The sequence below is a fragment of the Staurois parvus genome, unplaced genomic scaffold (genome assembly GCF_062004578.1).
Source record: "Staurois parvus isolate SC_StPar_1 unplaced genomic scaffold, SC_StPar_1.0 ptg000153l, whole genome shotgun sequence".
Taxonomy (NCBI): domain Eukaryota; kingdom Metazoa; phylum Chordata; class Amphibia; order Anura; family Ranidae; genus Staurois; species Staurois parvus.
In genome coordinates this window covers 22,767,101-22,792,422 of record NW_028317949.1, presented here as the reverse complement: position 1 = coordinate 22,792,422, position 25,322 = coordinate 22,767,101, and the positions used below count along the sequence as shown (strand labels likewise).

General features: G+C 41.1%; 1 protein-coding gene across 3 annotated transcripts in view; it reads right to left on the bottom strand.

Annotated features, from left to right (window-relative positions):
- CDH20 (cadherin 20) overlaps window positions 1-25,322 on the bottom strand; it is a 472,975-nt gene that overhangs the window by 41,667 nt on the left and 405,986 nt on the right. For all 3 annotated transcript variants that reach the window (XM_089674847.1, XM_089674848.1, XM_089674849.1), the window contains 2 exons: window positions 22,223-22,390; window positions 14,460-14,647 (listed from right to left, as the gene is read on the bottom strand). In XM_089674847.1, the coding sequence (XP_089530973.1) occupies window positions 14,460-14,647; window positions 22,223-22,390 (356 nt within the window). The remainder of the gene's footprint in view (window positions 1-14,459; window positions 14,648-22,222; window positions 22,391-25,322) is intronic.

The following is a 25,322-nucleotide window of genomic DNA, read 5'->3' as shown; positions in this document are numbered from 1 at the left end:
TGGAGAAGAGATATACATTGTATCTCTCTAACTCCTGGCATAGAGAGAAAAAAAAAATGTTTGGCCAAAAAAAAAAGATAAATAAATATTAAAAAATAAAATAAAAAATAAAGAAAAAATACCTAGATCAAGGTTTGATCTAGTTCAGTGCCAGGGTTATTGTTTGGGTCAAGGTCAGGGTCAAAGGTCAAGGTCAAAAGGTCAGGGTCAAAGATCAGGATTTAAAAAAAAAATGGTATCAGTGTCAGTTAGTGTCAATGTCAGTGTCAGTATGTTTTAGGTAAAAAAAAAAAGACAAAAACAAAATGCGCACTATTGTTTCTGGGCTGTACTACAGGTACAAACAACAAATAACATACACATATATGGTATCGCTGCGATCGTCAAGAGCTGGAAAATGTACTTTGGGTTGTTCTTTGGTGGTAGGTTATGGTAGTAACAAGAAATACACAGCTAAATAAAAAAAATGATTTTTTTTACTATTTTTGGCCAGTTTTCCTTTGATAATAAAAAAAAATCAGGAGATATCCATTACCATTTACCACCAAATGAAAGCCCAATTTGTCCTGAAAAAAACCCGGTATAATTCACCCGGATGTACAAAGTAGTTGTGATGATATGTACGGTATTACTAACACATGTCAACGTTGCAACATTGTGCTTAGGCATTTAGATTTGTTTTAGATTTACAGAGGAGGTCTAGTGCTAGAATTACTGCCCTTGATCTGACATTCACGACGATATTTCACATGCATGGTGCAACTGCTGTTTACATACCGCCACAGGGTCCATGCTCGCTTTTTTTTAATTAAGTTATTTTGATTTTTTTTCTGATTACTTTTAATACTATCACAGGGAATGCAAATATCCCCTACAACTTCTATGGGCATTGTCATATATTCTTTTTTATGAAATCTGGGGTCTATCAGAATCTAGATATCTTCTCTGTCCTTACATTATCTAATCTCACCAAGATCAGTTTGATCAGATGCTTTCCCAATTTACAAATGGTGCTGTTTATATCCTGCGAAACTGAAGTGATGCAATGCTTCTGATTTCTTAGACTATAGAGATGATTGGCACCATTCCAGTCTCCAATCAGCTCTATGGTTAGCTGGCAGAAACACCGGCTGCATTCCTAGGTTCCCCTTATGGCATGGGACTGCCCTGGAACGCAGTGGGGGAGGGGGGCATTGTCTCCCTCTGCTTGTAAAAGCAATCCTGCAGCTAATTAGCCACTAGGATTGCTTTTACATGAAAGCTGATCGCCAGCTTAAGAAAACGATACCAGGATGATGCTTGCAGCTGTAGACATCATCCTGGTATAACCATTCAAAGTCCAGTGATGTACCAGTACGTCACTGGTCTTTGTTGGGTATATATGCTATGTTCCTTTTTTTTATGCAGTCTGTGGGCTAAATGAAAACAAGAGAAGAAGTCTCTGCCATAGAAAGTGTTGGTATGCCCACCATTAGAATATACAGCCCTGCATCCACCCACTTCTAATGGTGGGCACACATTAAGTCACACGGTGCCACATGTGCCAATTTCAAGATTGTACAAATGTCTAAATAGTGGCACACTTGAATAAAAATTTTCCACGTATAAGTGGTACCATCATATGGAAAAAAGATGACACCAAGTCCCAAACTATCTTCCCACTGCTCCCCATGTAGTGTGGGCATCCAGGGGGCTCCACGTGACTATCTTTTCCCTCGTAAATCCAAAACTTATGTATAGCCTGTTGCCCTCTCACAGGTGTTCTACATCTTGACCCCATATCTGGCACGCTTGCTGGGGAGAAATTGTTTCAATGCAAGGCGGCCAGAAAAATTAATGAGGGACTCATCAACACAGATTTTTTTGCTGCGGAGTATAGACATCTGCAAATTTTTGGTTAAGGTGATTTACGAAGGGCCGAACTTTGTAGGGCCAGTCAAATTCAGGGTCACCCTGAGCACGACAGAGTGTATTGTTGTTGAAATGCATAAAACACATTATACTCTCATATCTATGCCTGGCCATGGCAGCAGAGAACACGGCATATGATGAATCGGGTCTATGGACCAATACAACTGCAATTAATTTTTTTAGTAATGCCCATGTTGAGGGTTAGGCCCCCAAAAAATGTAAATTCGGAAACCATAATGGGTTTCAATACAAATGGTCTGGCAAGGTTTGAATCTGGGTTGGCGACGATATACTGTTGTGCATCCACAATCAATGCATACAGATCTACCGTGAAAAACCGCTCCAAAAAATCAAGGGGAGTAGTTAAATTTGCTATTTCCACATGAATTCCGGGTTGGGCAGTGAATGGGGGAAGTACAGGTGCTGCAGAATTTGTGGGCTGCCAATCGAGATTTTCAAGCACATCTGGAAGGATACTAGGGGCTCTACAGGCCTGTGTGTGAATTATTGGCGGTTGCGAGACAATACTTGTACTCACCACCGCACCAGCTTGTACTGCAATTATGGGACTCCCCATCTCACCAAGTGATACTGCAGTGCTGGTATGTGAAAGACCAGGATGTACTAGGCCGCTGGTGCTCACCAGTTCACCAAAAGGTAGAGCGGCACTAGTACTGGCACTCTGCTGCATATGAGAGCCATCAAAATTTACCGGCAAGTGCTAACAGAGATCAGGCCTGATTCTGCGAACACTGCGGTTTTGTGTGCAGTGTATCAAGTGACAGTGACCTACTGACACTGCACTTGCTGGGGGAGAAGGAGGGGTAAGCATAGGGGCTAAACACAGATGCTGGCAGGTGTCGGGGCTGTTCCCGCTAACGCTGGACTTTTGGGGACACTATACTAATGTGAACGCTGGCATAATGCTGATCTGATCAAAGATTTTGATCCATTCAGACACTATACTAGCAATGGAGGTTTATTGTGTATGTGAGCATGTTCCTGGCAATCAAGGGGTTAAATGTGATTACTGGTGTACTGAGAGGCAATCTGAGGCTATCTGGGAGGGGTGTGAAAACCACAGGATTGTGAATCACGTATATATACATGATTTTGCACACCCATGCCTCCCTGTAGCAGTATTTCTGCTATAGGGCAGTTAGGAAGCAGTTAAAGAAGCGGTTTGCGTTATGGTGCTGTGTTACTTTAACTGACAATTGCGCAGTCATGCAACGCTGCACGCAAATGAAATTTACGTCCTTTTTTTCCCAAGAATTGAGCTTTCTTTCGGTGGTATTTGATCGCCTAATAATTTTGAGAAAAAAACAATATTTTGTACTTTTTGCTATTAAACATGTCCAGTAAAAAAATTAAAAAATCACATTCCATCAAATATTTAGGCCAAAATGTATTCTGCGACATGTCTTTGCTAAAAAAAATCCCAATACATGTAAATTAGTTGGTTTACGTGAAAGTTATAGCATTTACAAATGGCGGTATAGATACTGGATTTTTTTCAATACTAATAATGGCGGCGATCAGCGACTTATGGTGGCGATCAGCGACCTATAGAGAGACTGTGGCAGGCATTCTGACACAGGGGGAACTGACTTGGTGTTACTGACATCCCCAGTGACACCAATACAGTGATCAGTGCTAAAAAAAAAAAAAGCACTGACACTGTACTAATGGCACTGGGCAGGAATGGGTTAACATGAGGGGCAATCAAAGGGTTAACTGTGTGATGGGAGTGTTTTACTAGGGGGCGAGGGGGGGTGTTCTTCACTGTAAGCACACTGCTCTGGATGGCTCTGCTCAGCCATCCATAGCAGTGTGCCCAAACCGACAGGGAGGAGGACTGTTGGTAAGCAAAGCAGCTCTCCTCACTGTCAGTGATCGCCGGTAAACACTGGGCGCCAGTGGGTAATCATTGGCCTGGACCCGGTGATTGACACGCACGCCCACGAATGGCGGCATGGGTAGGACATGTGTGCGGCTTGTGCGTGCCCCCTACTCAGAAATGCTAAATGATGTATATATGTGATTTTGCACACAGGGGCTGCCCTGTAACAGTATATCTACTATAGGGCAGCCCTTAAGCGGTTAAAAAAGGCCTGGATTCTTTCCTATTGCCTGTCGGGGGATCATGAAGGAATTTTTTCCCTGCAGGAGCAAATTGGATCATGCTTTGCTGGGTTTTTTTTTTGCCTTCCTCTGGATCATCTGTGGGTATAGGATTATAACTTGTTTTTTATGGTTGAACTGGATGGACTTTTGTGTTTTTTCAGCCAGACTAACTATGTAAGTATGCTATCATGATTGTGTGATAGCAAATAGGGGTTGAATTACTAAAGGATAATAGGCTGTTCACTTTGCAAGGGAAATTGCATTTTGCAAGGAAAATTACCTCAGAGCTTAATTAATGAGATGAAGCTTTGCCAAATTCCAGCATCCCATCCTGTACAAGCAAAAATGTTGTTTTTCAATTTTCCTTGCATGTGATTGGGTATTCTTTGCAACTTTACCACATTTATTAAGCTCTCTGGAAAATTCCCTTGTAGAATGCAAATTCCCTTGCAAAGTAATCAGCCTATTTGCCTTTAGTAAATCAATCTCATAGTAATTACTATGAGAGTATGCTAGGGATGTTTAGTATAGCTTTCAGGCCCATCAATATGACAGTAAACTGGAAAGTTCTTTAGTAACTTAAGCCCTTTGGAATAAGCAGTGTAAACCCTTCCTGCTACTATATTTTGAAATCTTGAATGACTTTTTTTTTAGCTTTCCTCAAAGGGAAGCTGTGTCATATTTTCAGTGATTTCATCATTTTTTGAAGACCAAGCGAACAGTTAATACATAGATGAAATAAATATAAGTATGCTTTTTTACCTGCTACAGGATTTATATTGTTGTTAAAACACTTACTCCCATAGAGGCTGCTGGAAACTTGCCCAGGTTCTTCCCTAATGGATTATCCTGCAGCCAGGTACACAAACGCAGTCATTCTTTTCCTCAATAACCAGTCCAGGGGTGTTATTTTTTTTTTTTTTGTTTTTTGGAGAACTTAGACAGGGTTGAGGAAATTAAGAGGGATACAGAAACCAAGTACAAAATTAGGACAATGATCTCTTTTTGGATAAGACTAAAGCATAAGTCCTTACATTTAGCAAACTGTGGACTTGGCTTTGTAATAGAAGCAGTAAAAGCACTCAAGCAGGGGCGGACTGACCATTCAAGCACTCGGGCACTGTCCGAGGGCCCGGGGTCAGTAGGGGGCCCCAAGAAATGCCCCTAGTACCTTTTGTTATAGGATTTTGGGTGTGCTTTGAATGTGGGCAAGGACACGGGGGCCCCATGATCCCCTATTGCCCGGGGGCCCTATGAATTGTCAGTCTGCCCCTGCACTCAAGCTTCTTCCTTCAGAGCAACAAGAGCACAGTCCCTTCACAGAGAACTAGATAGACTAAGCTCTTCAGAACACCACCCGATGTTCCCTTTAGACAAACACAGCTGACTCTAGCACAAGAAGTGTGGTAGCAACCAAAAAGTCTCTAACATCTCTCACAGCAGATTGTCCTCACAGAATGCCCAGGGACAGTTGGTTGCCTCTTTCCATCTTCCAAGCAACACCTTTCTCCGGTGATACCAGACTAGACCTTCAGCAGACAGCTCCTCAGTAGCTTCAGAATCCAGGCCCCCAGGCAACTCACCTGAGGCCTCATGAACAGTAAGCACATGCCAGCGTTGCCTAGGAGGACAGGAGCCCTCCAGGCTGGACTGATCCACAGCAGAAAAAGACCCAAAAGCCAAGTCTGTCAGATTATTTATACAGTTACCCAGAAGTCTTCAGGGCTCTGCCTCCTTGGATTGGCCAGGGCTGCATAAATATTCCTACTATCAACTGCAAAGCTCTATACCTATGTTCCAGAGAATTCTACCACTCTCTGGAAGCAGAGGGAGCTATTAGGCTAGCAGCAGCTGTGAACACTGAACAGAGCTAATTATTCAGTTGCACTAGATAAAGTGAGCACAGCTGGATTTGCCTAACACACTAACTACAGCCACACTAGATATAGTGAGGCAAGCTAAACGTACCTAACCAACAACACCCAGCTCCACTGAACACAGTTATCCAGCACTAAATCTAACTAATCCTAGCACCTATCTAGGAGGATGCTTCACTGTCCATTCAATCTTGAGAATTACTCAGCCCCATCACAAAGCACAGCCAGGCAGATGACACCACTTTCTCTGTTACAGTTAAATAATGCAGTGGTGTCCTCTTTCTGATCTGGAGCTGCTGATAGACAGACTGGACAGTGAAAGAACAGCAACAGGTTGAGAAGGTAATCTCTCTGCTCACTCTCTTCATGCATACTATTAGCTAGTTCCTTGTTAGCAAATTTGCATGTAGCACACCTTATTGGATCTCAGTGCTGCCGCTCCTTCTCTCACTGCTGTGAAAGGGAATTACAGGAGGCTGATATCAGGTTTAACTTATGTGCTTACCAAAAAAATGCATATAATAATGTATTAATGAATACATTGCTGCATTCATTTGTGTATTTTTATATCTGCCCAGTGGTCAGGATTAAGGTCCCATTCATGCTTGTGTGTACTGTAGCTTGAAAGCTCCAAAATGCTCAACAAATACAAAATCCTAATTGTGCATGTTCACACCTGACCATAGTGTCGCTGGAAGCTTTTACAAGTACAGGTGAAACTCGAAAAATTAGAATATCGTGCAAAAGTTCATTTATTTCAGTAATGCAACTTAAAAGGTGAAACTAATATATGAGATAGACTCATTACATGCAAAGCAAGATAGTTCAAGCTGTGATTTGTCATAATTGTGATGATTATGGCTTACAGCTCATGAAAACCCCAAATCCACAATCTCAGAAAATTAGAATATTACATGCAATCAATAAAACAAGGATTGTACATAGAACAATATCGGACCTCTGAAAAGTATAAGCATGCATATGTACTCAGTACTTGGTTTGGGCCCCTTTTGCAGCAATTACTGCCTCAATTCAGCGTGGCATGGAAGCTATCAGCCTGTGGCACTGCTGAGGTGTTATGGAAGACCAGGATGCTTCAATAGCTGCCTTCAGATCTTCTGCATTGTTCGGTCTCATGTCTCTCATCTTTCTCTTGGCAATGCCCCATAGATTCTCTATGGGGTTCAGGTCAGGCGAGTTTGCTGGCCAATCAAGCACAGTAATCCCACGGTCATTGAACCAGGTTTTGGTGCTTCTGGCAGTGTGGGCAGGTGCCAAGTCCTGCTGGAAAATGAAGTCAGCATCCCCATAAAGCTCGTCTGTGGAAGGAAGCATGAAGTGCTCCAAAATCTCCTGGTAGACGGCTGCGTTGACCCTGGACTTAATGAAGCACAGTGGACCAACACCAGCAGATGACATGGCTCCCCAAATCAACACAGACTGTGGAAACTTCACACTGGACTTCAGGCATCTTGCAGTGTGTGCCTCTCCATTCTTCCTCCATACTCTGGGTCCTTGGTTTCCAAATGAGATGCAAAAGTTGCTCTCATCAGAAAAGAGGACTTTGGACCACTGAGCAAAAGCCCAGGTAAGATGCTTCTGATGTTGTTTGTTCAGGAGCAACTTGACAAGAGGAATACGACATTTGAATCCCATGTCCAGGATCCGTTTGTGTGTGGTGGCTCTTGATGCACTGACTCCAGCCTCAGTCCACTCCTTGTGAAAGTCGACAACACTTTTGAATGGCCTTTTCCTGACAATCCTCTCCAGGCTGCGGTCATCCCTGCTGCTTGTGCACCTTTTTTCTCCACACTTTTCCCTTCCACATAACTTTCTATTAATGTGCTTTGATACAGCACTTTGGGAACATCCAACTTCTTTTGCAATAACCTTTTGAGGCTTTCCCTCCTTATGGAGGGTGTCAATGATGGTTTTCTGCACAACTGTCAGGTCAGCAGTCTTTCCCATGATTGTGATTCCTACTGAACCAGACTGAGAGACCATTTAAAGGCTCAGGAACCCTTTGCAGGTGTTATGGCTTAATTAGCTGATTAGAGTGGGACACTTTGAGCCTAGAATATTGCACCTTTTCACAATATTCTAATTTTCTGAGATTGTGGATTTGGGGTTTTCATGAGCTGTAAGCCATAATCATCACAATTATGACAAATCACGGCTTGAACTATCTTGCTTTGCATGTAATGAGTCTATCTCATATATTAGTTTCACCCTTTAAGTTGCATTACTGAAATAAATGAACTTTTGCACGATATTCTAATTTTTCGAGTTTCACCTGTACATGAGATTTTTTAGACTTCAAGCATTTTTAGCCCCAAAAGACTTCAGTGGGAGTAGCTGAAAAAATGCTTGCATGTGCATGAAAAAAAAATGGAAAACACCTTATTGAGCAGTTTTATTTCCTAGTAACTAGCTTTAGGGCAGGGCCGTGGATAAGGGAGTTCTCCTGTATGGGGCCCAAGCCAGCAGGGGGGGCCCAGGCAGCTGGGTGAATTGGATGTGGGCAGGGAGGGTGATTGACACAGTTGGGGAGGCATTTCCTGGTACCCGTCCCATGTATGGCTTGCTCTTCAACATCTGAAAGCTGACTTCTTCTCCTCTCTCTCCCATTGGCTTTCAGCTACTGCAGAGGGAGCCATACAGAGAAACAGTTCCAGTAATTTCCCCCCATCATACATTTCCCATTACTGCCCAGACCCCAACTGTGTGCCCCCAACCCTGCAATGTTGCCGGATTCCATCCTCTCCTTCCCACCAGCAGCTGCAAGAACACAATAGGATCCTGCAAGATGGAGAGTGGGGGAATATTTCACATTTATCAGCCCCTTCCTTTTCTAAATGAACACAATGGGTGATCGTACTGATCACTCACTATGTTCATTCATAACTGAACCATAGTAAACAGTGTTTTTTTTTTTAGGGGGGGCCTGTCAGGTTAGCTGTGGGAGGGGGCTGTGGTTTCTAACAGCAGCCTGCTTTAAGCTAAACTAATTTTAAAAAATGCTCAATGTCTCAGACACCCACAAAAATTAGCAAAAACACATGTACAAATTCTCAAAAAAAAAGCACCTGCAAAACAACCAGAAATGCTTAGCTAAGTATAATACAGCCTAAGCAATTATTGCGAAGTTCACTTGATTTTTTGATTGCTTGCTGCTCCTTATTTCATGAGAACAAATATACAGGTGTGAACAGGGGCGGACTGACAACTCATGGGGTCCCCAGGCAATAGGAAATCACGGGGCCCCTGTGTCCTAGCCCACACTCAAACCACACCCAAAAAATCCTATGAAAGGTACCAGGGGCATCTCATGGGTTCCCCTACTGACCCCGGGCCCTCGGCAGTGCCCGAGTGGCTAAATGGTCAGTCCGCCCCTGGGGTGTGAAGATTTTGTGATACGTTGATATTCATAAACACTCCAAAGACATGCTGGTAGGTGAATTGGTTCCTGTCTAAATTGGCCCCAGTATGTGTATGTATGAATGTGAGTTAGGGACCTTAGATTGTACGCCCCTTGAGGGTTAGGGACTGATGTGAATGTTCAATATATATGTAAAGCCCTTCCACAATAAAGTGACCATAGGTGTATGAAGGTCTTCCTCCTTATTAAGGTGACTGATATCAAACAGAAAAAAATGCGCACTCATCGACCGCACATTTTAAATGCGCCTGTGTACACTCTTATGCGAATGACCAGCCAGACATGCAGATCCTAAGGACACATGGACCATCCCTCTCAAATACTGACATCGGCCTTGGGTGCAGTGCTATACCTCCAGGTACAGAGAGCCCTTTCGTTCCAAAAGATAGGCAGGCAGGGGTCCCCCTCCTGGTTCCAGGTACCCCAGAAATGGTAGATGCAGATCTGAAACCCTCCAAAAAGAGGGTCAAAAAAGAGGGAATGCCAATAGTGTAGTAGGTTCAAGAACTTTATTGGATCAACAGTAAATTAAGCCAGGGTTGCATGTGCACACAGATACCATTAGCCGTCAAGCAGACTGGTAAATATGAAAATAAACATGTACTAACCTGGCAAGGATCAAAGACCACCGGACCTCCTCGTGGTCCCAGTGGTCAGGAAGTCACACTTGCTACTGGCTCCTCCTGAGGCCTTTCGTGCTACAGCACTTCATCAGAGGGTTGGATGCCATTAGCAGTGTGACAGAAAACTTCCCTATTTAAATGCGGTTCGCGCATGCACGAAAATCCCGCTCTGTCGCTCAGAATCTAAAAAATGGGACCGCGCATGCGCGAACGGCCGCCATTTTGCCTTGGATCGCGGCTGTGCAGAAACGAACTGCGCATGCGCCGCCCGATCGCCGTCATATTGTCATGGATCAACAGACAGTGAGCTGTAGAAAACGGCAGCAGCTGTCAGAGGGATGCATACAAAGCAACTGTCGGGAGAATATATATGTGGAGCACCCAAATAAGTGCAGGTTCCCCATGATTAGTGACAGAGAAGGGGTAAATGGCACCATCAAAGAACCCTGAGTCCTTTGATCTAAACATAGATCCTCCGGTCTGGATATATGCCATCCGCTCTAACCCTCCACCCCCAAATAGGTGGCCAAAATATAAGCCACTAATTATGTTGCAAGGGCCAGGTACCCCTTATTACACTGATTGCATCCATGGCATAGGAGCTAAACCGGTACCCATATGCATACATAGAAGCTATATGTTAAATGGGCCACTATATGTCCAAAAGCCCCAAAAAACAGGTATCTCAAGGGATATATAATAAAATATAAAATATAAATAAAAATATATAACATTATTCCATTGGTATCATAAATTATCCCTTTGGCAAGGATCCTGATGTCATAATGAGATTATATATACATCATAAGGATATTTAAAATCATAAGGGTATTAAAAATATAATTATAAATGTCCCCGCAAAGGCAGAAAAAAGAGTAAACATTCGTATTTTGCCATCCTAATGGCTGAAATTGTGTCAATGAGGGTAAAGAGTACGTTGGGTCTATGAATTACGTACTCTTTACCCTCATGGACACAATGTTGAGGTGGATATAAATTGTTTCATTTCTAATAGCTGAGGCAATGATATATCCCCCCATTGCGTATACCACTTGTCCTGTGATATGGTGTAGTGCTGCATGTATTTTTTACAATTTTTTATACTATTTTATTTGTATTATCTGTTTGGGTCATGGGGATGTTTGTGACAGGATGATTGTTAAACACATTCCCTAAACCATTTCAGCCATTAGGATGGCAAAATACGAATGTTTACTCTTTTTTCTGCCTTTGCGGGGAAATTTATAATTATATTTTTAATACCCTTATGATTTTAAATATCCTTATGATGTATATATAATCTCATTATGACATCAGGATCCTTGCCAAAGGGATAATTTATGATACCAATGGAATAATGTTATATATTTCTATTTCTATTTTATATTTTATTATATATCCCTTGAGATACCTGTTTTTTGGGGCTTTTGGACATATAGTGGCCCATTTAACATATAGCTTGTATGTATGCATATGGGTACCGGTTTAGCTCCTATGCCATGGATGCAATCAGTGTAATAAGGGGTACCTGGCCCTTGCAACATAATTAGTGGCTTATATTTTGGCCACCTATTTGGGGGTGGAGGGTTAGAGCGGATGGCATATATCCAGACCGGAGGATCTATGTTTAGATCAAAGGACTCAGGGTTCTCTGATGGTGCCATTTACCCCTTCTCTGTCACTAATCATGGGGAACCTGCACTTATTTGGGTGCTCCACATATATATTCTCCCAACAGTTGCTTTGTATGCATCCCTCTGACAGCTGCTGCCGTTTTCTACAGCTCACTGTCTGTTGATCCATGGCAATATGGCGGCGATCGGGTGGCGCATGCGCAGTTCGTTTCTGCACAGCCGCGATCCACGGCAAAATGGCGGCCGTTCGCGCATGCGCGGTCCCATTTTTTAGATTCTGAGCGATAGAGCGGGATTTTCGCACATGTGCGAACCGCATTTAAATAGGGAAGTTTTCTGTCACACTGCTAATGGCATCCAACCCTCTGATGAAGTGCTGTAGCACGAAAGGCCTCAGGAGGAGCCAGTAGCAAGTGTGACTTCCTGACCACTGGGACCACGAGGAGGTCCGGTGGTCTTTGATCCTTGCCAGGTTAGTACATGTTTATTTTCATATTTACCAGTCTGCTTGACGGTTAATGGTATCTGTGTGCACATGCAACCCTGGCTTAATTTACTGTTGATCCAATAAAGTTCTTGAACCTACTACACTATTGGCATTCCCTCTTTTTTGACCCTCTTTTTGGAGGGTTTCAGATCTGCATCTACCATTTCTGGGGTACCTGGAACCAGGAGAGGGACCCCTGCCTGCCTATCTTTTGGAACGAAAGGGCTCTCTGTACCTGGAGGTATAGCACTGCACCCAAGGCCGATGTCCGTATTTGAGAGGGATGGTCCATGTGTCCTTAGGATCTGCATGTCTGGCTGGTCATCCGCATAAGAGGCGCATTTAAAATGTGCAGTCGGTGAGTGCGCATTTTTTCTGTTTGATACCAGTCACCTTAATAAGGAGGAAGACCTTCATACACCTATGGTCACTTTATTGTGGAAGGACTTTATGAACTATTTTTATTTGTTTTTATTTGTACTTATTTTAATCATGTTCATTTTTAATTGATACACCAGCGCTGCACTATCTATTATTATTCTTGTTTAAAAGTCCAGTGATTCCTTAGAGTGTTCCAGCAGCTGAATTTTGAGCGCTCGCTTTATCTTTATGCCATATATGTAAAGCGCTGCATAAATTGATGACGCTATATAAGTACCTGAAATAAATAAATAATAATGTCTAGCCTAGGATCCTTACTAAACATTTGCAGAGTTAATATAATAAGCCACGTAAAAAGTGTACCTACTTATTATTCAGCTAGAGCAGACTGAGTGACTTGTATTTGGGAGACAGGAAAAGTGAAGCACAATCATTGGGCAGTTCTTAATAAAAGAAAGCAATCCTGTATAGTTAATAAGCACGTTTGACTACTACATGCACACATACACATACTTGCCTAGGATTGGGCTTCATGGGCTCATTCACACCAGCTTTGGTCTTCAGAAAGCATTTAATAGGTGGTGATTTAGGTGCTTTATTGTCTCCTCACTGCCTGCTTTAAAGAACAAGTTCACCTTTCTCAACATGTTACACCCATATTCAGGGTGTAACATGCAACATGTTATAAAAGCACTGGCCCCCACTCCCTACCGATCCACTGCTTTGACAGCTAGCAGGGGATCTTCTCCCTCCCCCTGCTAGCTGTCAATTTTTTAAAAAACTTGGCTCCTGTGCTGAGCCGCGTCACACCTCTGTAAATAAAAAAACTACAAGTCCTGACAGCCTTAGCGGCTGGTCCTCAATGAACTACCAAGACTCTGTAGAGTACCGTGGTACTTCATTGATTCTTCCTGTCAGTTTATCTGCTTGCCCATACTTCCCGAATGGGCAAGCAGATATACTGACATATCTGCAGGAGATTTGCATGGTACTACTGATCGCTGGTGCAATGCTTTACAGGCTCCTGCAGCAAAATATAATAAATGCACATTTTTTTACCTGTAAAAAAAAATGTGCATTTATTATTTTTTTACCAAAAGGTGAACTTATCCCTTAACCCCTTAATCCCCACACTAGTATGTGACATTCATGTGCATTGCACAAGGTTGTGCGGCAACTGGAGTGCAGCCCCATTCACTTGAATAGGTTATGTTTGAATGCCAAAAGCGACGGGGAATAATTCCTGCCTCTGCAGCTAAAGGGGGTAGCAGTTTGAGGACTGTGAAAGCACAAATCAACTGTGGGGTTTTACTGCCCCCGACCATTAGTGTGAGATAAGTTTCTGAACTATCAAGGAGTCCTAGCAAGTAGATTATCAAATATTCAGTACAATAGCCATGACTGTAAAATAAGTCATCGTGGATACAGAAATGTTTTTATTTTACTATACGTATGCACTACTTGAATTTTTTCCAGTGATTAAAAAGTATATATACATCAGCTGATCCTAGATGGGGTAGCAAACTGTAACGCCGGCCTCACCTTTGAGGCTTGTGATACAAACATTTCCTTTGTGATTTTATTTTATAAGCTGTATTTTTTGCTTATATCAAAGGAAGGGAAAGCAGGAAGCTCAATGTGCACACTTGACAAACCTCGCAAGACTGGTGTTCACAAGATGAAAACAATACAGGGCTCATTAGGGAACAACACTCAATTATATTCAAGACTTTGTAACTTATGTTTGCTAAAACACATAGCAAGATATGTGAAATTGTTATATTAAAGGCATTGTTTTCATTAGGTTTATATTTTGATGATGGCGTATAAAATATGTGAGACTAAAAGGTGAGCCTTTATGATTGAGAAATGCAGGAATAGGACATGGAAGAAGAAAGTGACTTATATATTTAAAGCATTTATATAGAGACACTATATAGAGACATGATAAACCTTGTTTTAACAAAATATCCATATTACCTTTTTTATTGTGATAACTCCGACTTGGTATGTAGCATCTGTTGTTACATTAAACATATCAGGTCCATCACCATCTATGATGGTGTACTTCATTTCTGCATTAACTCCTTCATCCTGGTCCATTGCTAGAACCCTTCCAACTGTAGAATTTATAGGCGCTGATTCTAAAACATTCATTTGGTAGTGTTCTGATAGAGATCAAACAAAAGGATATTAACACACACATGTAAGGTACATAATGGGGGAGATTTACTAAAACTGGAGCACTCAGAATCTGGTGCAGCTGTGCATGGTAGCCAGTCGGCTTCTAACTTCAGCTTGTTCAATTAAACTTTGACAATAAAACTTGGAAGCTGATTGGTTTCTATGCAGAAGTGCACCAGATTTTGCACTCTCCAGTGTTCGTAATTAACCCCCAATGAGTTTAAATGAAAAAAAATAGAAATAGTGTCTTCCAAAGAAATTGATCTTTGTTACACAATGTGGGGCCAATTAGAATTATTTACTAGGTAAAATATGTGGTGATGTTTAGAAAATGCAATCAATTTGTCAAATCCTAGTTCATATTTACACTGCAGTTGTGTCCTCCATGGTACTTTAAATGTAAACGAGACTCCTGTGTACTGTTTTTTTCTGTATCACAGGCAATCAGTTGGGATATGCCAAAAGACACAATTATACATATAGAAATCATGGTAGTTGCTTATGTGATTGCCTGGAACATCTAGACAAATCCCCATGTATCAAGGAGAGGGCTCATTTGAAGTAATTGCTACCTTCTTATGTTCAACATTAATACTAGTGACTTTGCTTGATCCACATTGTTATCCTCAGGATCATTATCCTCCAAGCGGATGGAGGAATCACCCTCCTAAATCCCACCACTGTCAAAATACACTGACTGAGAAAAATTTTCAAACACCGATCGAAATTTAGCCAATCCATAATTTTAATCAGGGCAAGGCCAGCTTTTGATTTCAGCACATCTGCAATAATGCTCAGAATTCAGACTAAGGAACTTTTCCAGCATTCTTTCAGACAGAAATAAATACAAAGCAAACTTCAGTCTCAACAAATAACTAAAAATGTAGTATATTGGACCAGTACCCTGTTATTGTGTAAGAAAACACCAATATGTTTTGGGCATCATTTTGAACAAATTAAAATTTTGTGATATTTTGAGCATTTAGGTTGCAAACTATTTTTTCTGATTTGACAAATCTAATTGAAAAGCATATTTCATTGTAAGTACCAGTGAAAAAAAGAACTAGATCATTAATCTGTATTTATTACAGGGGATAGACCACTTGGGGCAATGGGAAACATGGTGATACAAAAAGAAAGGTCCGACCGCCTCACCTAAATATTAGTGGTGTCCTCAGGGCCTAATGAGGATATAATACAAAAAAGGTGTGGGAAGAACCTCGCAAAAAAGAAGTCCCAAATAAAGAGGCAAACTGCCGTTACAGACTATAAACGGAATATGCAAAAAGTGTAAAAATATGTAAAGACATACATGGCAAAAAAAAACACCTTCAACTTACACAATAAAATGTTGACAACGTTGTCAAAGAAAAATAAGAACAGCCCGGGCTCACAGGCATGCACCTCACTCATCCGAACAATAAAGTACAAGTCTAATAAAGTAGGGTGCACATGACAATGGAAACAATTATGGTGTGCTACAATGGCAACAATGATTTGACAATATGGATCCTCTGATGGGCAATGGTATTGGGACCACTAAGTGATGGGAGGGAATTCCATAAAACTACAGCAATAATAACCATGGGTAGCATGTAGCTTATGGATACAATGCACAGTGGACTCTAGCTGGATCACAGGGAATATGAGAGTATCAGCTGGTTGATCCACACTTGTGGTTTTGGATACTTCCAGCTTTGACCTAAATATTTTACTGTCATTTTAAGGCTGAACTTGTATGTTTGTTTTATCGGAAAGTGCAATTAATAGTAATGGGACAGAAGAAGAACAGCAGTCAGAAATTCCCAGAGCAGGCTTTATCTTGGAGAAATAATTATCATCTAAAATATTTTAACTGATTGAAAGTTTGTCCAGCCTCTTAAGCCATGTAGTAGAATGCTGCTATTTTGTCTCTACAGTCCTCCACTCTACTGGTTAACCTATCAAAAGGAATGCTACAGAGGAAGCCTGTGGATTGGGCGTAACGCATATGGGGTGGGGCCACAATAGTGGCATCATACAGCGGCCACATTGAGGTTGGCAGAGCCTGTGGTGGGAGAGAAGCTACCTATTACATGCAACACGCTGTACATAGCACTGTGTGTGCACTTTTTGTGACTGTTAACTTTAAAGTTAATATAAAAAAAATGTTCAATGTACAGGATTACTATAGGTCCCAATTTGTTTTGCCTAAGTGGATGTCTGCATTTGAGCAGAGTGGAGACTATAAGGAATAATCCTAGGAGCCATCTGGCCCACGAGGAGACAAAAGCACATTTTACATTGATTTATGATTGGGGTCAAATACTGAGGCGAGCATATCCTGTTCACTTGCATGATGAGCATGGATGATTTTTAAAGTAAAGACAGTGGAATAAAGGTATTTCATCAGTGTTGGTAGAACTACAAGATTTGTGGACTTTATTTTGGAATTTAAATCACTGCTTGAACTTTTTTGAACTTTTCGGATTTCACTTATATCTCTGTTGTTTAGCACAGTTTCGCTACATCGTAATACGTTTAAGGTATGTAGCAGAATGTCTTCTCCTTGATACAGATCTTTGTTCCTTCCTTGCAGGGAAGAGAGCTTTGAAGAGAGGAAGAAGGACTTTAGCCACACCCACTGGCACCAGGATTGAGGAAAAATTGTCCCCAGCATAAGAGAAATGATGGACATCTTGGTGAAGACCTGGAGAAACCAGGAGTTTGACTGCAGTCACAACTTCAGACTTTAACCCCACCCACCAGAGCTGGCTAGAGGAAGATTGCCCAGGTTTAGAACATTATGAATGTGACTTTGACATTTCAATGAAGTTCTTCCAAAAAAAGGTAAACCGTGCAGAGGCCAGCAGGTAAGCACATTACACACAGGCAAGCCCTATAGCTCACATGGTATATCCATAAATAATTTAATTTTGGTTCTTTGTTTGTTTTGCGTTTTCTATTTTCAATTATATTTACAGTTTATTACAACCCCTTTGTCTGTAGGGCTTATTGTTTATTTAGAATAAACCCCATTTTACACTATGGGTGTGTTAGTAAGCTTTGGTACAATTAGGGTGGGTCACCCTAATGGCCCTGATTAAAAGTTGACATATCCTGGAATGTTTGGCCTTGGTACAGATACATAAGATGACGCACAAAGGTCAAAATGGCAATTAAAGGTTAATCTCCCATCTGTGGCTTTTTTGAATTGCAATTAGTGTCTGTGTATAAATAGTCAATGAGTTTGTTAGCTTTAACGTGGATGCACTGAGCAGGCTGGACACTGAGCCATGGGGAGCAGAAAAGAACTGTCAAAAAACCTGTGTAACAAGGTCATGGAACTTTATAAAGATGGAAAAGGATAAAAAAAATGTCCAAAGCCTTGAATATGCTAGTCAGTAATGTTCAATCATTTACTAAGAAATTAACATTTTGGGAATCTCTTGCTACAATGCCATGGTCAGGTAGACCAAGAAAGATTGCAGCCACAACTGCCAGAAGAATTGTTTGGGATGCAAAGATAAACACACAGGTAACCTCAGGGGAAATACAGGCTGTTCTGGAAAAAGGCAGCATGGTTGTTTCTAGGAGCACAATACAACGATACTTCAATAAAAATAAGCTGCATGGTCAGGTTGCTAGAAAGAAGTCATTACTGTGCCAACATCACAAAAATCCCAGTTACAATAAGTCAGACAACATCTTGACACACTTCACAGCTTCTGGCACACTGTAAGCTGGACTGATGAGACCAAAATAGAGCTTTATGGTCACAACCATAAGCACTATATTTGGTGAGGGGTCAACAAGTCCTTTAGCGACAAGAATACCATCCCCACTGTGAAGCATGGTGGTGGTTCACTGATGTTTTGGAGGTGTGTGAGATCTAAAGGCATGAGGAATCTTGTGAAAATTGATGACAAGATGAATGCAGCATTTTATCAGAAAATACTGGCAGACAATTTTCATTCTTCTGCATGAAAGTTGTGCATGGGATGCTCTTGGACATTCAAGCATGATAATGACCCTAAGCACAAGGCCAAGTTGACCATCCAGTGTTTACAGCAGAAATAGGTGAAGATTGAAGAATAGGAGAAAGACATGGCACCAGCAGGGATGGAGTGGACGTTTTGTATTTCAATGTTTTTATTAATTTATAAACAGTTTAAGACAGGAGCAACAAAACACGCCCACGCAGGGGCTATCAATTGCACATAAAAAAATAACAAAAATAGTGCTCTAACACCAACAGAGCAAAAGGTGCGCCCACGCAGGGGCTATCAATGGCACATAAATGACAAAAACATTAGTATAACACCAACAATAACTCAAACTAAAGGCAGCTATCCACCGCCACACCAAAACAAACAGAAAAAGAAAAGGAAAGAGGAGTACAAAAGGAAAAAGATAACAAGACCAAGAGCAGGGGTCCGAGAACGCCAATACCAAGCAACATCAGAAACCCAGACTAGCCAGGGGGGAGCGTAGGAAAGGCATATTGCAACCACAGCTCCCATATTTTCAAGAATATACGTTGGGAGTCGTTACAGATACTCGACATCTGTTCATTGAGCATCATAGTGGTCATACGGTCCTGCACCCCCTGAAGAGGGACAAACGGGCTCTTCCAGGCCTGAGCAATTGTTCTAATGGCCGACAAAAACAAATAGGAAGCCAAATTCTGCTGGGGAGCCAAGAGGCCTGGTATGGGGCAATGAAGAAAAGCATACCGAGCATCCCGGCGTATGGAGAGATGGAACAAGGTGAAAAGGAGGCTAAACACATGAGACCAAAAACAAAACAGTCTGGGGCATGACCACCAGATATGCAATACATCACCATGATGGCCACAACCCCGAAAGCATTCCAGTCCTCCAGATCCATGATTGCCCCCAGGTCGTGCTCCCACAGAACAACTTATGAAAGAAAAGTATGTGTCGTGCGTGTGTTCAAAGCTGCATAAAGAAGGGAAATAAGGCCCGGAGCACCCGGACACTGTTGGCAAGGCAGTTCAAAGGCAGAGGTCTGGTACAGGAAAGCGGAAGTGCCCTGCAGTGAGGTCAGCCAATGCCGCAATTGAAGGTAATGAAAAAATTCCGCTGGAAGGACATCCCGTGACTCCCGAAGAGAATTCCAAGTTGGAAAGGACAGTTGGAAGTCAAAAAATGTCGCACTTGCTAAAAACCATTGGCCACCCACCAAGAAAATGCCCTTGGTTGATCTAAACCCGGTGGGAAGAGAGGGTTGTTAATAATTGGGAGGAAAGGTAAGAAAGGTAACATCAGGCCACTGGAGTAATGTACCGAGTCCCATACTTGTAAGCCATGGAGCAATATCGGACTCAGTGCCATAGGGCGTAGGGCAGGGAGAAGCCATAGAAGTGTCGATGTCGCAATAAGGGCACAATTAGGTAGTTCCAGCAGGACCCAGAGAACGTCTGAGGAAGCGTGCAACATAGACAGTGGGGCAATCTGGCTCGCCTGATAATACTTAGTTACATTAGGCACCCCAAGACCACCCTGGAGTCTATGAACAAAAAGCTTATTTCTGGAGACTCTGGGGAGCTTATCGGCTCAGATAAAACGCATAATCTTCGCCTGAATCAAAGGAGTGGATGTTTGGACCTCGTAGTGCTGAAAAATAATACATTCAGGGGTAACTATATCATAACATGCTCTAAATGCTGTGCACATTGTGGCAAATACTGGCCACCTCCACCACACTTTGCTTTCATATTAAATTCTGCCGTTAGATTCATTATGCTCATTACATATGTACTTGTTATTTCAGGCTCATTCTTGTCATCTGCAAGCTGTTAGATTAAAGATGTTTAGTTCTTCCTAAACAAACACAAATTAAAATATTTTGGGAAAAAATGTAGCACAGAAAAAAAGTTATTCTTCCACTACTCTTCTTGATGAAATAGTTCTAGAACCTTAAACCAGTGAGTTAAAGTGGCACTAAAGACAAAAAACAACAATTTAATATATTGCAGTTTAACAATCCTTAATTGCAGAGGCTTCATTAATTTTCTTTTTTTTAGGCTTTTTGTTTCCTTTATTTTTTACCTGGTGAGTTGGCTAGTAACACATTTCCTATCTTAGAGTATCTCCATTCTGAATGGAGGAGCAACAGAGACACCTTTGGGCAGTGTCATTGTCAATTTATTTATAATGTACAGCGCTGAGCAAACTGTTGGCGCTATATAAATACTGTATAATAATAATAAAATAACACAAATAATTTGGGAAGAGGATAGTGTAAGGGTCCATGCACACTAGCTTAAACAAAAGTCGCTCCTAGAGTAGTTTAGTGTTTTGCTTGTAGAAGCAACTAATGTTATTCATGTGTCCAAGCACATTAGGTCATTTAATGGCATATAGCAAGCTCCGCTCTTGGAGGCAGAAAAAAAAACCTTCTGTTTTGTGTTTTTGAGAGTGGTTTTATGACAGAAAAAATCTAAATAACTGTAAACGCTAGTTAAAAAAAGCTCAAATACAGTGTTTGTTTCTGCCAAGAAACCTGGCAAATCTTTTTAAGCTAGTGTACATGGACCCTTAGACTAGCAGATTTAGGTGGACTTGACGAACAAATTAAGGCTGAACTCCAGCTAACACTTTATATACAATGACAGCAACAGTTGTTTTTCTCCTTAGGGATAAAGGTTTTACATAAATGAAAAAAACTGCCCATTGTAAGCACCCTTGCCAGTGTCAAATGGTTTGTCTCAACCATCTAACTGACAATTTTGCTGCAAAGGTGTTAAAGGAATGAACATTAGAGACTTATGCAGGCCATAGATGGGTCGAAAATCAGCTGTTTTTTCGGCCGAAAAAAAAATTGGCCGATTTTCGCACCATTAATGGGTTAATTGGTCGGCCGTTTTTCTGGATTTTGGCACATTTTTTTAATCGGTAAAGTTGGAAAAAAATCAGCCGATCTTTGTGCCGATCGGCCAATTTTCACGGCAATGATGGGCAAATCGGCCGACCTTTTTACCGATAAAAAAATCTGAGCATGAGCCATGACCTGCAAGAAAAAGAAGAAGTAGAAGGAGAAAAAGAAGGATTCCAGTCTGCTATTATATTTGACATTAAAAAGTATAGCGGTTGCAACAATGTATCTATTTGTATCCGAATAAAACCATCTGTATCCGAAATGGATACAAATAGATACAATGTTCCAACCGCTATACTTTTTAATGTCAAATATAATAGTGGAGCTCTCTGCAGGGACAGAAGTAATTAAATGCCGGCCGTAGACGGGATGGAAATCGGCCGATTTTTTTTTTTTACTGTTGGTGGTAACGTCGGCCTATTAAACAACCGATTTTCTTCTTTTTTTAAAAAAAAAGGCCGCTTTTCTACCCGTCTATGGCCTGCATTACTGGCCAGATCATCAGGGGAAAATAAATAAAAAGCCTTAAAAAAAAGAGAAAACAAATACATCCGTCCCATCTAATGATTGGAAAGCTGCAATATAATAAATATTTGTTTTAGGGTTTAATACTGCTTTAAATGGATGTTTGCAGTACACAGAACTTTCATGATGATAATGATGATGCACTCGCTTACTTTGAGGAAATCTTGGAGGATTGTCATTTACATCACTGAGAGTGATATTAACAGTGGATGTTCCAGCTAATCCTCCCTGCTGTCCACCCATATCTTTGGCCTGGATAATGACTTCGTAATATTCTCTTGCTTCTCGATCCATGTTTGTTAACGCCGTTCTGATTATGCCTGTAGGAGAGAAACAAAGTCACAACTTGCCTGCATAATGACATAAGGAAAATCTCATTTAACTTTTAAATTAAAGAGTGTATTTTGGAAGGGGGGAAGAAGAGAAGGAGGCAGAAGTTGGCGAAACTGCAAGAAATATCCTGCAGAAATGCTCTTGATATCTTTCCATATGGCATTAAGCATGCCATTTAGCGAGCCAGATGTAATTGGCCAGATGCTAAATCTACACTATCAATATAATTCCTGCACTATGTTCAATTAAGAAGCTCAAAGCACTGTATATTTAAGTATACTGCAATACATTCATATGGACATTTCACATCATAAGCTGAAAAATATCTATCAGTTGAGAAACTGCATGCTCTGCACAAATTAGTGCAACTTTCACAAATAAATTCTACTTCATTTTATTGTAAATGTTTTTTTTTTTTCATGCACATTCAATGGAGCAGAATTACCAAGTGCTGTCAAAAGATGGCAGCAGTGCTTCTTGTAAGATTTCCTTTTCTTTCTATCATTAGCACAGACTAACTTGAGTTTCTCGATATGCACTGAAACTGCAGAGAAATATTTGCTCTTCCTGAGAAGACTATCATGAGCCTGACCTCTTCATAGGATATTTCCCCAAAGATCAGGATTTTTTGGAACGTCTACTTTCGTTTTGTACAAGCACATGAAACTAGTTTCTGCACTGACATCCTAGGCTGTGGAGAATTTCAATTACATTTCATCATGATGTGATAAGAGCAGAATGTCTGAGTGGTGAAGTGCATTTGTCTGTAAAATGGGAATGCTTAAAGGACAAAAGCTAATAATAAATAGGCAGCATGATTGTATGAATGCACTGAAGAATATAATCAAAGCAATGATATTAGTCCATCAAAGATATGCTAAAGAAAAACTCCAATAAAAATGTTTTTTATTTGGATTTAAACTTGTGAGTTTTTGTCCTGGTATGTTTTTCATTGAAATTAATGGAAATGCATCAAAACACTCCTTGCAATGCACCTTACATATATTAATTTATTCTTTAAAGTCTAGCTGCTTGCCATCCAGAGGATTTACCCCCCTCCCTGACCAGGCCAAAATATGGCTACATGTCTTTGCAAAAAAAAAAAATAAATCCAAATACATGTAAAGTAATTGGTTTACATGAAAGTTATAGCGTCTACAAATGGCAGTATATATACTGGAATTTTAATTTATTTATTGTATTAATAATAGTGATGGCGGCAATCAGCGACTTATAGCGAGACTGCGGAACTGCGGGCATCTGGACACTGGTTAAAAACTGACTAACTGCCACTGACATCCCAGTCACACCAATACAGTGATCAATGCAAATAAAAAGCACTGACACTGTACTAATGGCACTGGGCAGGAAGGGGTTAACATCTGGGGCGATCAAAGTGTTAACTGTGTGCTGTTTTACATGATGTGCTGTATGTGTTTTACTAGGGAAACATGCTGCTTTGTATTTGTATGAGAAATACAAAGCAGCATGTCCTTGCTGGCAGGAGAGAGACCTGTGTTGTTTACACACAGATCTCTCCCCTGTCAGCTTTGCCCAATGACCAACGGGTGCCGGTGGGGAATCTTCGGCCAGGACCCGGTGATTGACTTGCCAATGGCGGCATGGGTAGGGTGGCACACACGCCTCCTACCCGGAAAAGCAAATCACGTATATACATGATTTTGCGCAGCCCTGCCATCCTGTAGCAGTAGTTCTACTATAGGGTGGTGAGAAAGCAGTTAAAGTGGTTGTAAACTCTTACCAATACTCAGTGAAGAGACTGATCTTAGGTGATACATGGAGGTGAAGCAAAGCCTCCAGTTGTATCTGCTTATTTGCAGAAATTTGTCCTGTACATCCATGTAAAAATTCAGATGAAAAGTATTTTTCACATACTCACTACGCAGGGGACGAGGAGATACAGTTATACACTGTACAAGAGTTCTGAGAGCTGATTGGAGGAAAGGGACACATCCCCCCCCCTGCACACAGGAACAGAACAGAGGTTTTCAATCACAGGCTGTGTGCTGGAGCTACTTCCCCAGTCATCATTTTAGCTCTTGGTGTCAGGAAAACTTGCGCACTTTCACACTCCTCTGATCCTCTGCTGGCATTTTATAGAAAGGCCTTGTATTCCTGGGTATGTTGGAAGAAGTGACACACATACCCACAATTCATAAATCAGTGCCAATTGTCAGTCCTCCTGAATGTGGGGGTGAGGAACAGTGAACTTAATCCTTCATACTTATGTCAAAAAGGAATTCAAGGGCATGGCATGGCTTGGGGCAGCAGGGGAATACTTTAGAGTTAAGATCAAGTAAATTGTGGAGCTTCAATCTGACCATTAAGGATGTTAAGGAATTATTTGTATGGTTCTGCCTGCTATCTTCAAATGGGAAAAAAATTGGTCTTTGAATTGCTGAATAAAAATATGACACAAAAATCTCTTTTAGGATCCAGGCACACTAGCTAGATAAAAACGGGGTGAAATAGCCTGGAAATAGTGGTTTTATGTCGGCTTGTAGTAGCATTTAGAAGCGATAACATTTCATTAGTGTCTTTACAGTACATGAAGAAAAAGAAAGGCTTGAAAAAAGCTGTTAGGAGCATTTTAGTAGTGTTCAGAAGTTTTTAGGAGCATTCAGCATTTTTTTCTGCCAGGAAAACGATCCCAAGAACTTTTTTCCTGCTTCTAGCCTGAAGCTTTAAAAAATGCTTATAGCATAAAATAGTGTGCATGAACACATAGGATAATACTATTTTCTTCTTGGAGCAGAAAAAAAATGCTCATAATAGCTTCTAGGTGCTAAAGGATGGTAGTGTGCATAGAGCCTTAAGGAGTATTTATAGCCAAATGTCTTCTTAGTTTTGTATAGAGTAGGGGACCACTAAAAACCCCACTAGGTTCTTTTATTGTTG